The 11,098-nt window shown below is 35.3% G+C and overlaps 2 protein-coding genes across 4 annotated transcripts; one reads left to right on the forward strand and one right to left on the reverse strand.

The window, feature by feature from the left end:
- Positions 1-1,818: 1,818 nt before the first annotated feature.
- LOC132188068 (embryo-specific protein ATS3B-like) lies at positions 1,819-2,386 on the forward strand. Its single transcript, XM_059602478.1, has 2 exons — positions 1,819-1,983; positions 2,033-2,386. The coding sequence occupies exons 1-2, from the start codon at positions 1,819-1,821 to the stop codon at positions 2,384-2,386; spliced, it is 519 nt and encodes a 172-aa protein (XP_059458461.1).
- A 1,601-nt stretch (positions 2,387-3,987) lies between these two features.
- LOC132186434 (uncharacterized) lies at positions 3,988-10,336 on the reverse strand. 3 transcript variants are annotated; one of them, XM_059600409.1, is made up of 6 exons: positions 10,042-10,336; positions 9,882-9,932; positions 7,973-8,434; positions 5,834-7,832; positions 5,447-5,653; positions 3,988-4,641 (listed from the first exon to the last, which is right to left on the reverse strand). In XM_059600409.1, the coding sequence occupies exons 3-6, from the start codon at positions 8,329-8,331 to the stop codon at positions 4,324-4,326; spliced, it is 2,883 nt and encodes a 960-aa protein (XP_059456392.1). In that variant the 5' UTR covers positions 8,332-8,434; positions 9,882-9,932; positions 10,042-10,336; the 3' UTR covers positions 3,988-4,323. The 3 variants fall into 3 exon arrangements, with proteins under 3 accessions (XP_059456392.1, XP_059456393.1, XP_059456394.1); XM_059600410.1 differs by lacking the exon at positions 9,882-9,932 and having other exon boundaries at positions 10,153-10,336; XM_059600411.1 differs by having other exon boundaries at positions 9,882-10,336.
- Between the last annotated feature and the right edge of the window lie 762 nt (positions 10,337-11,098).

Raw genomic sequence — 11,098 nt, forward strand, 5'->3', positions numbered from 1 at the left:
GGTACCATGTTTATATAGGCTCTTGAACACCTTCTCCTTACAAGCTGATTTTCAAATGTGAGTTTTACATTATTTTTGTTCTATTTGGTATTAGAGCAACCATCACGTCAAGTATAAGATCAAACCCAGCTCATCAAGTATAAGACTGAGTGATTTGCGGCTTTGTGGCTGAATCACGGATGGGGCGTCCTTGAGAGGGCAACTACTTGTAAAAGAAAGGACCTATGAAGTTAGCGAGCTGGGAATGATGGTTCGTTGGGATGTTAGTTGCAGAGTGTGATGAATATTACAATCGTAAGTGTCTCACAATGGTTAAGTGTAATGTTAACTATGTGTATATAAACTCTTAGACACTTTTCATTTTAAGCTAATTTTTAATGAGTTCTACATATTAATAAATATCTGAATCAATCATCTCTATGTTTATATTTCCTATGCCCTGGAGGAATACTTTTGAAAGTGGATTATAAGTAAGTGCCTTCTGATGTCATTGATGCTACTTTTAATCTCGATCTAGCTACCTTTTTATTTTAAGTCTTCCTCTTTATGTAAGCATCTGATCAATTTAACTTTGTTGGGTCTCCACTGATGAATGATTTATATTACCCTTGATTAAAAGCTCAAACTCACATGAGAAAAGTGTTAGCTATATATCTAAGTTATTATTCTAATTTGTTAAATAATTATTTATCCAAAAAACTTGAAGTTCATATAAAAGTGTGAAAAATTAATTATTTAATTATCACTTTAACACGCTCATCTTACATGTGGACTCAAACTCTTCCATTATAAGTGAAACCCGATACATAAAGTATTTATTTAAAATGAAAGGTGAATAATGAAGACAATGGTTGAATTCAAGACATTTGTTCTGTTATCATGTTAAATCATCACTTATAACTTTTGAGATAAGTAGTAATATATATAACACGCACAGAGTTTTTTAGAATTATTTACCTCATCTAATAACTTATTAATACAGGATTTAACACCCATAAACTTCTTTATAATTTACTCTCTCCATGTGCAAATTAATAACTTCAGAGGGTATCGCAACCAAAGACCATATTTTTTAATTTTTGGAATTGTAATAACAAAGTTAATTCATATTCAATATAGTGCCAACAATTCAGTCGGGGATACTTTTTCATCTGGATAGTGGATAAGGATCACACAAAGTTATTTCATATCCAATATAATATAGTGCCAACAAATCCCTGTTCGGGTCTGAAAAATTTGGCCGAAGGATTTGATCAAATTATTTCGGGAAATGTTAAAGGCCCAACTATTTTGCTCAATAAATAGTCAATGTTTGCTTCTTTTTTTTGTAATTTAAAAAATAAAAAATAAATGTCTGAAGCAATAATATTTTTTTTGGTCTTTTTTTTTTGTATTTTTTTTTTAAAATGTCATTATTATGAAAAAAAAATACTATTTTTCTTTTTTTTAAAAAAACACCAAAAAAAAAAAAAGGACCAAAAATAAATATTATTGCTTCAGACATTTTTTTCATCTTTTTTTTTTAAAAAAAAAAAAAAAATTACAAAAGATGGCAAAAGTTGGACACTTGTTGTATCATCCCTCAATTATTTCATATTAAAATGACTTTTTCAACTGACTGGAAGCAGTGGGAATCTAAACTTTCTCAAAGTGATATGCATTTAAAATGCCTTTAATTTTAACTTCCTTTTATGTCTCCTCTTCTTTATATCCTTAGAGAATCTAGCTAAAGAAGACCTTCCCATTGCAGTATAAGTATACGAGAGTTTCACTCACTAGATTTTCAGACAAGAACAACAACATCCTCTTCCCATGAAGATGATCAAAACAAGCATTCTGATCATTTTCATTGTCTCTATCATTTTCCCACCTGCCTTTGGAAACAAGCCAAACGACCAGGCACTCCAAGGACCCCACAGAAATTGCTCCTACTCAGTTGAGATTGAGACAACCTGTGCACCATCTGCAGAAACTGCAGATCATGTGAGCGTCAGATTTCAGCGACTCACTTGGAAATTTGATCATTGTGAAGCATCTGAAGAATCCCAAGTTGATATATGCTCCAAAAGACGGCTCAAAGCAGCAGCAGGGTGGTGGTGCATACGGTGGGTTCCAGCGCTGTGCCATTGACATGTTTGAGGCAAGTGGTGCATGCATGCGGCAAAGGGTCTGCTCTCTGTACCTCAAGAAAGTCGGGTCGGATGATTGGAGACCCGGTTGGGTGAAGGTGCTCCATCATCAGGATCCGGATGATGGTGGGGATGCAGTGCCAGTTTCTTACATGTTCTACTTCAGGACATTTGTGCCAGAAAATGTGTGGTATGGGTTTGATTACTGTCACTCAAGAGGGGGTTTGATGCCTCATGCTGCAGGTTTTGGTGGGTAAGGACTAGTTTTTGATCAGATGTATCAAAATAATTAGCCTTCCAAGGCTGCTTGGTTTTTGTGAAGAACTTCTCAAGTCTCTAGATCTCAGTGTTAAGTTTTTAGTAGATTCTCTCAGGTTTTCTAATTTTTCTTTTTGGAGTGCAAATCAATCATCAGCTAGGGCATTATTGCTCAAAGCAATTGCTTAAGGAATGCATAAGTTGACCATAGCGCCAATAGTTTGATTTGCATAATAACTAAAAGATGAAGTCTAGGACTCTAGGTGAGTATTACTGGCGCAAAAAAAGTCTAGGCAAGAAATAGGGATTGGAATCACTTATAATTAGTTGTCTAAATTAATTATTATTCCGGCAACCCCATAGAGAGGGGGTTACAAAAGGATAGGTGAGTCCTGCACCCATGCTTAAGGACGGAGTCGGAAATTATTATAGGTAGTTGCTCGGAGTCAAAAAAAATTTGCTACTAGGGCCGGTTACCTTATAATTTTTTTTTTTTTTTTTTTTACCTTAAAATTTTGTTGTTATTATGAATTGTTGGAGGGCCATAGCCAATACCAATTCCCTCCTCCCTGCCTACACCAGTGTTGTCCGAGGTAAGTGCGACCCATAATTCCATTTATGTGGGGCTGCCTGAATTGCAAGCAAATCGAATAATCCCAATTTGTATGAAATTTATATCCTAGTAGAAAAGAAACCTAATTTTATTTTTTTTATTATTATTTTTTTTTAACAGTGTAGAGGAACTCTAATAAAACGATAGGCCTATATATAACATCAATGGATGAATTTGAAGAAAACAAGGAAAACCTCCCTACGTGAAATGTCAACTATACCCTTTAAAAGATTATCAAAAAAAAATTCAGTGGTTGAGGGGGACAGTGTTTTGCATTTTTATTTATTTATTTATTTTTAATTTTTTACAGTATAATTGATATTTTATGTAATATATTTTCTATTTGGAAATTGAACAAAAATCTTATGAAATGATCATATTGAAAAATGACTAAAACCCAATATTACTATTAGATAAAAAAAAAAATTTGAAAAAAAATAAATAATAAATTGATCAAGAGTCAAGACTATGAATAGTTAATTATAGTCTCCAAGAAGTAGCTCAATCGGCTGTAACCATGCATAATGAAGCAAAAGTCACTAGTTTGAATCCCCTTCTCTCCCTCTTGTGCGGACATACCAAAAAAAATGAATAGCTAATTATATTTTTTCCTATATTTTACTAATGGAAAAATTTGCTGTTACATGAAAATTTTGCTGTTACATGGACGCTACATGACACTTTTATCCCACCTCTTGTTTATTGAACAATATATGCTACTTTTTGGGAAGATCTTTGTTTTTTAACAAGAAATCAACTCCAAACACAAAACACTCAAAATCACTTTCACATTTATTCTCACATCATTTTACTTTTTTCTTAAAAAAAAAAAACTAGCTTGTGAAAAGTAGTTTTATCCTTTTTTATGATTGCCATACCAGCATATCTACATCTTTTTATGAGAAATCTTGTTGTCGTTTACGGGCAACATTAACCTGTTCATGCTTCCAACGACGCCCTATTAATTGTCGTTTTTGCGCAGTGGCAGCCTTCTTCTACCTGTTGTTCTTAAGGGGAGCGCCAAAACAAACAGCTAAAGAAGAGAAAGGGGAAAGAAAGCATTCTTCTTCCAAGAGAGACATTGAAATGAATTGCAAAGACAATTCTCCTGGTATTGCTAAGCTGGTAAACCAACTACATACAATTATGTGAACTGGCCAATCACAAAAGAATCACGGTATGTTTCTTTTACTCCTAATCAAAACCTTTAAAAAAGAAAAAGGAAAAGAAAGAAAATGTACGTTCAGAAGCAAGAAGAGCCTCAAAGCACAAAGTACAAGTATAGGACTATTATGAACAGTGTGATAATCCAGCTTTCCGGCATCATTCCAGCAGGAAATCTTGCAAAGAATCAGGGCTGGCAAGAAGGTCAAAAGGTTTTTTCACTAGGGTGTCTTTTAGGATTGTAATCTGGCCTTCCTTTAGAAGCACGTCTTCATCAAGGGCATCTATCTTCTTCTTCAATGCATGAACCTCTGAGTTCAATAGCATATTCCTCTCACTGTATTGCTTCACTTCCTCCCATATCAAATCTCTCTCTTCTGAAACTTTTGGCAATATCGCTCTCATAGTCGTTATTTCCTTTAAAGATTCTTGAAGGTTGCTTTGAAGCTGGTTTATGTTCTCATCCTTCTTCAGCATCTGTTATAAAGAGAAAATAAATTATTTTTGAAGTTTGACAAGGGAAAGACTTGGAACAAGTGGTAAAAGACTTTCAGAATCAAAGGCGCAATACTGTAAAAATTCATTAAACATCAATTCTTTAGGGAATATAGAAGAGGAGTTATCCATTTGTTAAGTACAGTTACTCTTGAAAGAGTAACAGAAACTTCATGGGACATAAACAGAGTTAAAAAACATATACAAGAGTGTTGTTACACATGCTTTATGGTGCCGACTGCTGGGCAGTTGAGAAAGGCATCCCAAAAATGAGTATGATGACAATGGGGAAGTTTATGTGGATGATTGGCAAGAAAAAAAAGATGGAATAAGATGCAATTGCCAGCTCTTTGAGGAGTTAAAGGTTTTGTGAATGGAGTTGAGGTTGGGAAAAAGTTCATTATTTTGTTGATTTTGGTCCTAGGACTGATGATTAACCTGATAAGAAAGCCATTGGAAACTTAATGAGGTATTATGTTTCATAAGTGATATACTGCAAAAACCCATTCACATGTTATGTTATCTATGTGGGTCTATTCCACCAGAATGCATCTTACTTGCACTAAATTTTGGTCATATTTTAAACGTATTAAATTCTGTTTATGTCAAAAAAAAAAAAAAAACAAACAAAACAAAACAAAAAAAAGAAGTTAGACTCACAAGTTACAAACAAGTTGGTACAATACAAACGAGTAATATAAAAGTAAACAACATGCATACACAATCACATAGAGATTAATGGCATTACACATAAAATTTCCAAAACAGAGATGGAAGAAAGAATCACCTGAAGTTCAAGATCCCTCATCTTGTGAGTGACACAGGAAAGGTTGTCAAGTGCATTTTGGACTTCAAATCTGAGGATGTCATTGCCTCTTACTGCTGTCGCAAGTTCAGCTTGCAACTGCTCAACTTCCAGCTCTTTAGAATACAACTTCTCTCGTAATAGACTAGTTAGTAAAGTTTCTGCTTTAAGCTCAGATTTTATAACATCCTATATATGAGAAAAAACAGCAACAAGCACATCAATGAGAAAACAACTAACCACCCACAGATCAATTCAAGCAAACGTATTAATAAGGACATTAAAAAGCATTAAGAGGTAATAAACAATGAAACTTTATATTCTGCATCCTTGATCCAAAATTTAACAACAATTTAAGCAGCAATTTACCTCTGAAGTTTGATCATTTGGTTGCACTGGTCCATCAGTATCGATGCACTTTGACTGTAATTTAGAAGCAGTCGGAGTGGACTTCTCATGCAACAAAGAAGATATCATCTGCAAACTCCTTGTTAGGCTCTCAGTCCCACGCTTAAATCCTTGAAGTTTCACCTCGGTTTCAACAAAAAATTGTGCATCTAAACCATTCTTGATAACTTCCACACCCTGCTTAGCATCTGGAAGAAGTTGGCCTGCTTTCCCTTTTATGAATTCCAGTAACTTTGAACATAATTGGGTGCTCTCATTTAGCATTGACAGCCCTTGATTCTGTAGGCAACAGGTGCGGTTCCACAATTCCTTGTCAAGCTTGAAAGTTAAAGCAATACACTCTTTCCCATTACCTTTTAAGCGGTTTAACAAGTTTATATTCTCACGTCGAAGAGAATCAACTTCAAGCCCAAAAGATTCCAACTCCCGTCTCAAAGCAAGTTCTACTCCTGTCAACCTCATTTGCTCCATCTGTAATTTCTTCACATGCTTATCAAAGTTCTCCACCGTTTGAAACTTCCCAAGTTTTTCACTAAAACCTTCTCGCAACCCATCAATTGTCTTCTCTTGTTCACTGCAAGTTCTTAGTAATCTTGTAATGGATTTATGCAACTCTTTGCACTCTTTATCCTTCTCTTCAAAGATTTTTTGGATGCATTCCCGATCTTCTTCTGCTGCTCTATATTTCTCTTGTAATTCAGAGAGATTTTGTCGTAAATCTTGATTCTCCTCTTTTATTTCCCCAACCTTTGTATTCAGGTCCTGAAGCTGTTGCTCTGAATTTATTATAATGCTTCTGTTCTCTCTTTCCCTCTCGTTAAAAGAAGAAACTTCCCTTTGAAGTGAGACATTATGCTCTGCAAGCTCTCTAACTCGCTCACGAAGCCTCTGCTCTTCTGACTGAAATCTCTCAAGCTTGAATGACCAGTCACCCGACCTTCTGTCTAGCTCCTTCTCCAATCCTGTCTGCAGTTCATTCTTCTCCTTCTCTAGTCGCTGGGTTCGAGACTCCAATTCTGCCTTTGTCCATCTGAGTTCTTCCTTAGCAGAAGCCCTCTCAGCAATTTGAGACTGTAAAAGGCTTGAAACCTCAACTGCCAAGCTTATCCTCTCTTCTGTTAAGTTTCTAATTGTTTGAATCAACGATGGTACATCAAACCCACTATCTTGAAGAAAGCTTTCCTGCTCAAGTTCTTCAGAAAAAACCATGAGCCTTTCCTCAGCTTCTTTGGATCTTATTCTTAGTTCTACATCAACGTCATCTTCAATTTCATCGGAGTTCACATCCACACTTTTACCACCGTGAAAAAGGTTCTGTCTTGGGAAGCCTGCGTTATCCTCCCCATGATACCCGTTAGCTGTTTCATATGGTTCATCCAATGGATAAATTTTCTGCGCAACCACATCTGAGTTCGAATTGAAGTGCCCATCCAAGGATCTACCATAAACATCTTCAATCGTGATTGGAGTATCATGCTCAAACTCCTTTGAACTTGATTTGGGGAAAACATTAGACTGTGAGAGTCTTTCAATAACATTCTTCGCAAGTCTCCGTGGAGATTCATGCCCAAATCCACTTTCTGCCCATTCTTTAGGCGAGAACCGAAGCCGAGAACTTTTGACTTCCCTAAATGAATGAGCCCTTGGTTTCTCTTTGACACTATCTGTTGGTGAAGTAGGTGCCAAATACTGAACTCGTGGGGGAAGCCTCCCAGCATTTCCAGTATAATTTCTCTGAGAAGAACTGTTATTAGTCCTGCTTCTTTCTTCCTGCTGTTCTCCATCAATGTAGCGGTCCACAATCTTACTCGAAATATTACTAGAGCAAATGGATGACGAATCATTATAGGTTCTGGAAGAACCAGCAGAACCAGGCCTCTCTAATCTGTGTGCATTTTGAATAGCTGGCTCTTCAAGTCGTTTTTCCTTATATTGCCTCTTAGGAGTAACAGTCCGACAACTAGCACATAAAGGTAGCCTAGTAAAGTTAGTCTCAAAAAAAAAAAAAACAAATTCTAATATACCAGGTTTCCCAACATGATAAATATAATTTTTCCAAGCTCATGAGGTTCATATGAATTAGCTGGTCTATAGACTCACCGAGATGAATGACCACATTGGTTATGTAGAGTACTGCTTGTACTACTAGAAGGAGATCTACTTCGATCATTCAAGCAAGAAAAATCGATTTGTCCCAGCCCACCACCAAAGGCAGCTGATGACAATGAGCGGCTCCTTCTAAGACCTGAACTGGTACTGGAGCTTTTGCAATCGGATGCATGCTTTCGAGATTTGGAAAACAGGTTCCTAGGACTCCTATAGCTATTCTCAGCTTTGTCATTAGCCCCACTTTCCAAGGAGTTCTCCCAATAAACTTGCTTATCTGTTGATTGTGGAGGAACCCCGTTGTTGTTTCCATTGCTAGATGCAGATGATCTGAAAAAGAATAGCTTCTTCATGAGTATGTTCAGCAGGAACTGCTAATTGTAGTTCATGAAAGTTTCCAGCCTTCAGTCGTGATCTTTTAGGCCAAGCTCTCAAAAAGATGAGATCTTACTGAACCTGGAATTAAACAAAAGAAACACAAACCCACACAAACATCACTGAGATTGCTGGGAAGAGAAGGAATTAAAATAAATCTTGATTCAGAGACACAACTCATGCAAGCTCATTAATAAAGGGTTTTTTATTTTTATTTTTTATTTTAAACTAGAGAAAAAGAGAGCACGCAGCAAGAGAGTAATAATTATGAGAGTAACCTGAAGAACTGAAAAGAAAAGCAATAACAATGGCTGGAATAATAGCGTTCATATATTGGCCAAGATACTAAATTAAAGGTTGAAAACCCGAGTCCCCAACCCACAACAGATTGTCTTCATGTCAGTGGGAGAAAATTTTAAACATATATCATGCCCTTCAAAAAGATTATTTTGTACAAATCCCAACAACAACAACAAAAAAAATCCTCCATTGCCAAGGCGACCAAACAAGAAGCATGTTTACAAAATAAATTACACGAGGATTTACTCCCCACAAGCAAAAATAAATAAATAAACAAAAAAAACTATATTACACATATTTAGAAAAAAGAAAAAGAACAAAACAAAACTAAGAAATTCAACCCAATAACTTTCAGCTATTTCCATGGTTTGACACACATCTAAATGTCAAAAAAAAACTTCAACATACGGCCAACAGTAAAGTAGAAGCACTGCACAGAAAATTGGAAGGAAAAAAGAAAAAGGACAATGTCAAGAAGACAAGAAGTTCTTCATACGTTTTTACCCACAAAGAAATCCCTGAAGCAGATAACAAAACACCAATAAATGAGACTATAAACTACTCCTGCACCCACCAAATTATAAAAACAAAAAAAACAAAACAAAACAAATAAATAAACTGAACAAAGTTTCTCTAGGAATTATTTTATCAGAACGTTAACAAGAGGGCTGCAAGAGCTTCGGATACTCTTGCCAACGACTAGTTTGACATACCAATTAAATATACGATTACAAAAAGTAAAGGGAAAAAGAAAAATATTTAAAACAAAATTAGAATTAGAAGGAAAAAAAAAAAAAAGAACCATGTCACGATGTCAGAGAAATTTAAAGCATAAATTTCAGCAACGTTCCTCTGTCGCCGAAAATCATTAAAAAAAATAATAATAATCAAGAAACAGAATCAAGATACAAATGTGTCAGAGCCAAGCTCGTGACCATGATGACCAAATTACCCTCATCATTCTCGTTTCCTTAAAACCCTAAAACCTTTTCTCCACCACACTCTGACACCAAAAAGGATCAAATAATTTAAGGCTTTTCGCGACTCGATAAGATCGAGGCGTTTCCATCATAATCCACCTAAAAGACTCCGAATTCTCAATCAATTCTGCAACTAGAACTCCAAAAAAAAAGAGGGAGAGGAGGAACTAAACTCTGTTTGGTTGCTCAGAAACTAACTGAGAAAAGAAAATAGAACATTAAAAAACTCAAAAAAAAAAAGGACTTACAAGTTCCAAACCGCTTTTCTCTTCAAACGGTCAAGAAAATTCGTTCTACAACTTTTCTTGCAAAAGAAAGTGAAGCCAATAAAGCAAAGAAAAAAGAAATACAACAAAAAATTAAAAGAAAACAACAAAGAAACTCTCAGGCTAAGAGTTACTAACTTACCATTACTGGTCGAATGCTTATCTCACAGAATTCAAAATTCAAACAAAAATACAACTCAGCATCCCGAATTATCAGGGAAATTGATTTCGGAGAGAGAGAGAGAGAGTTTACTGAATCGGAGAGTGACTTAACGGCGTTAGGCGGCCGGCGTTTTAAATTGAACCAGTGAGATTTGACGGTGACAACGATTTATGAATTGTATGGTACGAGATCACTTCGTGATCTCGGTTACTTTAATGATGAAAGAAAATGAAAGAGAGGGACAATCACAAAGTGCGTGAGCGAGAAAGAAAAAGCATTGGCCATTCCTTTCTGTTTTCCAGAATGTAGAAGGGTATATTCGTCCGAAGCATAACGTTTAAAAATTTTGATTACGCGGATAACGCGGACGAGGAGCGGGGTTTGATGGGGTAGGGTAGGTATCAGGAGTACTCGATTATAGCTGAACCTGAGAAAAATATTATTTTAAATTAATTATTAGAATTTTACCATATTTGTATTAATTATTTTTACGTCCCGGAGGAGTGACCATAAGCTACCCTTGACTTTTTTCTTTTCTTTTTTTTTAAAAGATATAATTGTAATTTTGTATAATAAAAAATAAAAATATACATAATTTATACGAAATTTGATGAAAAATTGGACACTAAAGTACAAATATATAAATGTTTTTAATAGGATATTATTGGCATAATGACCTTTTCCGTAAAAGACAGAAATGGGATGCCGACTTGGATTAAAAAATAAATAATACAACAACATAAATTTTTTTGAATTCAATTTATAAATTTGTCGTGTCTTTTGAGCTCGTGAAAGCAGATCTAAGAAACATACGTCAGTTTAATATACTGAATTTTCTTTTTTTAAAAAAAAAAAATCGATCAAACAAAATTGAGAGGAAATTGCCATCATTTGTACAGCCCCTTTAGTTTTTGGTCAATTTAAATTTAGAATTCGTATACCTTTGGATTTCACACTCAATCCAGCCTAGAGAGCAAGTGACATGCCAAATGGGGACATGGGAAAAAGAAAATAAAGAGGGAAAAATTCAAAACGA

The sequence above is a fragment of the Corylus avellana genome, chromosome ca7 (assembly GCF_901000735.1).
Source record: "Corylus avellana chromosome ca7, CavTom2PMs-1.0".
NCBI lineage: Eukaryota > Viridiplantae > Streptophyta > Magnoliopsida > Fagales > Betulaceae > Corylus > Corylus avellana.

Coding starts and splice junctions, on each gene's coding strand:
- LOC132188068 (XM_059602478.1), top strand. CDS start 1,819: ATGATCAAAACAAGCATTCTGATCATTTTCATTGTCTCTATCATTTTC. Junction 1,984..2,032: donor CTGCAGAAACTGCAGATCAT/GTGAGCGTCAGA, acceptor ATCATTGTGAAG/CATCTGAAGAATCCCAAGTT.
- LOC132186434 (XM_059600410.1), bottom strand. CDS start 8,331: ATGAAGAAGCTATTCTTTTTCAGATCATCTGCATCTAGCAATGGAAAC. Junction 5,654..5,833: donor CAAATGATCAAACTTCAGAG/GTAAATTGCTGC, acceptor TCTCATATATAG/GATGTTATAAAATCTGAGCT. Junction 4,642..5,446: donor TGAGGGATCTTGAACTTCAG/GTGATTCTTTCT, acceptor TCTTTATAACAG/ATGCTGAAGAAGGATGAGAA.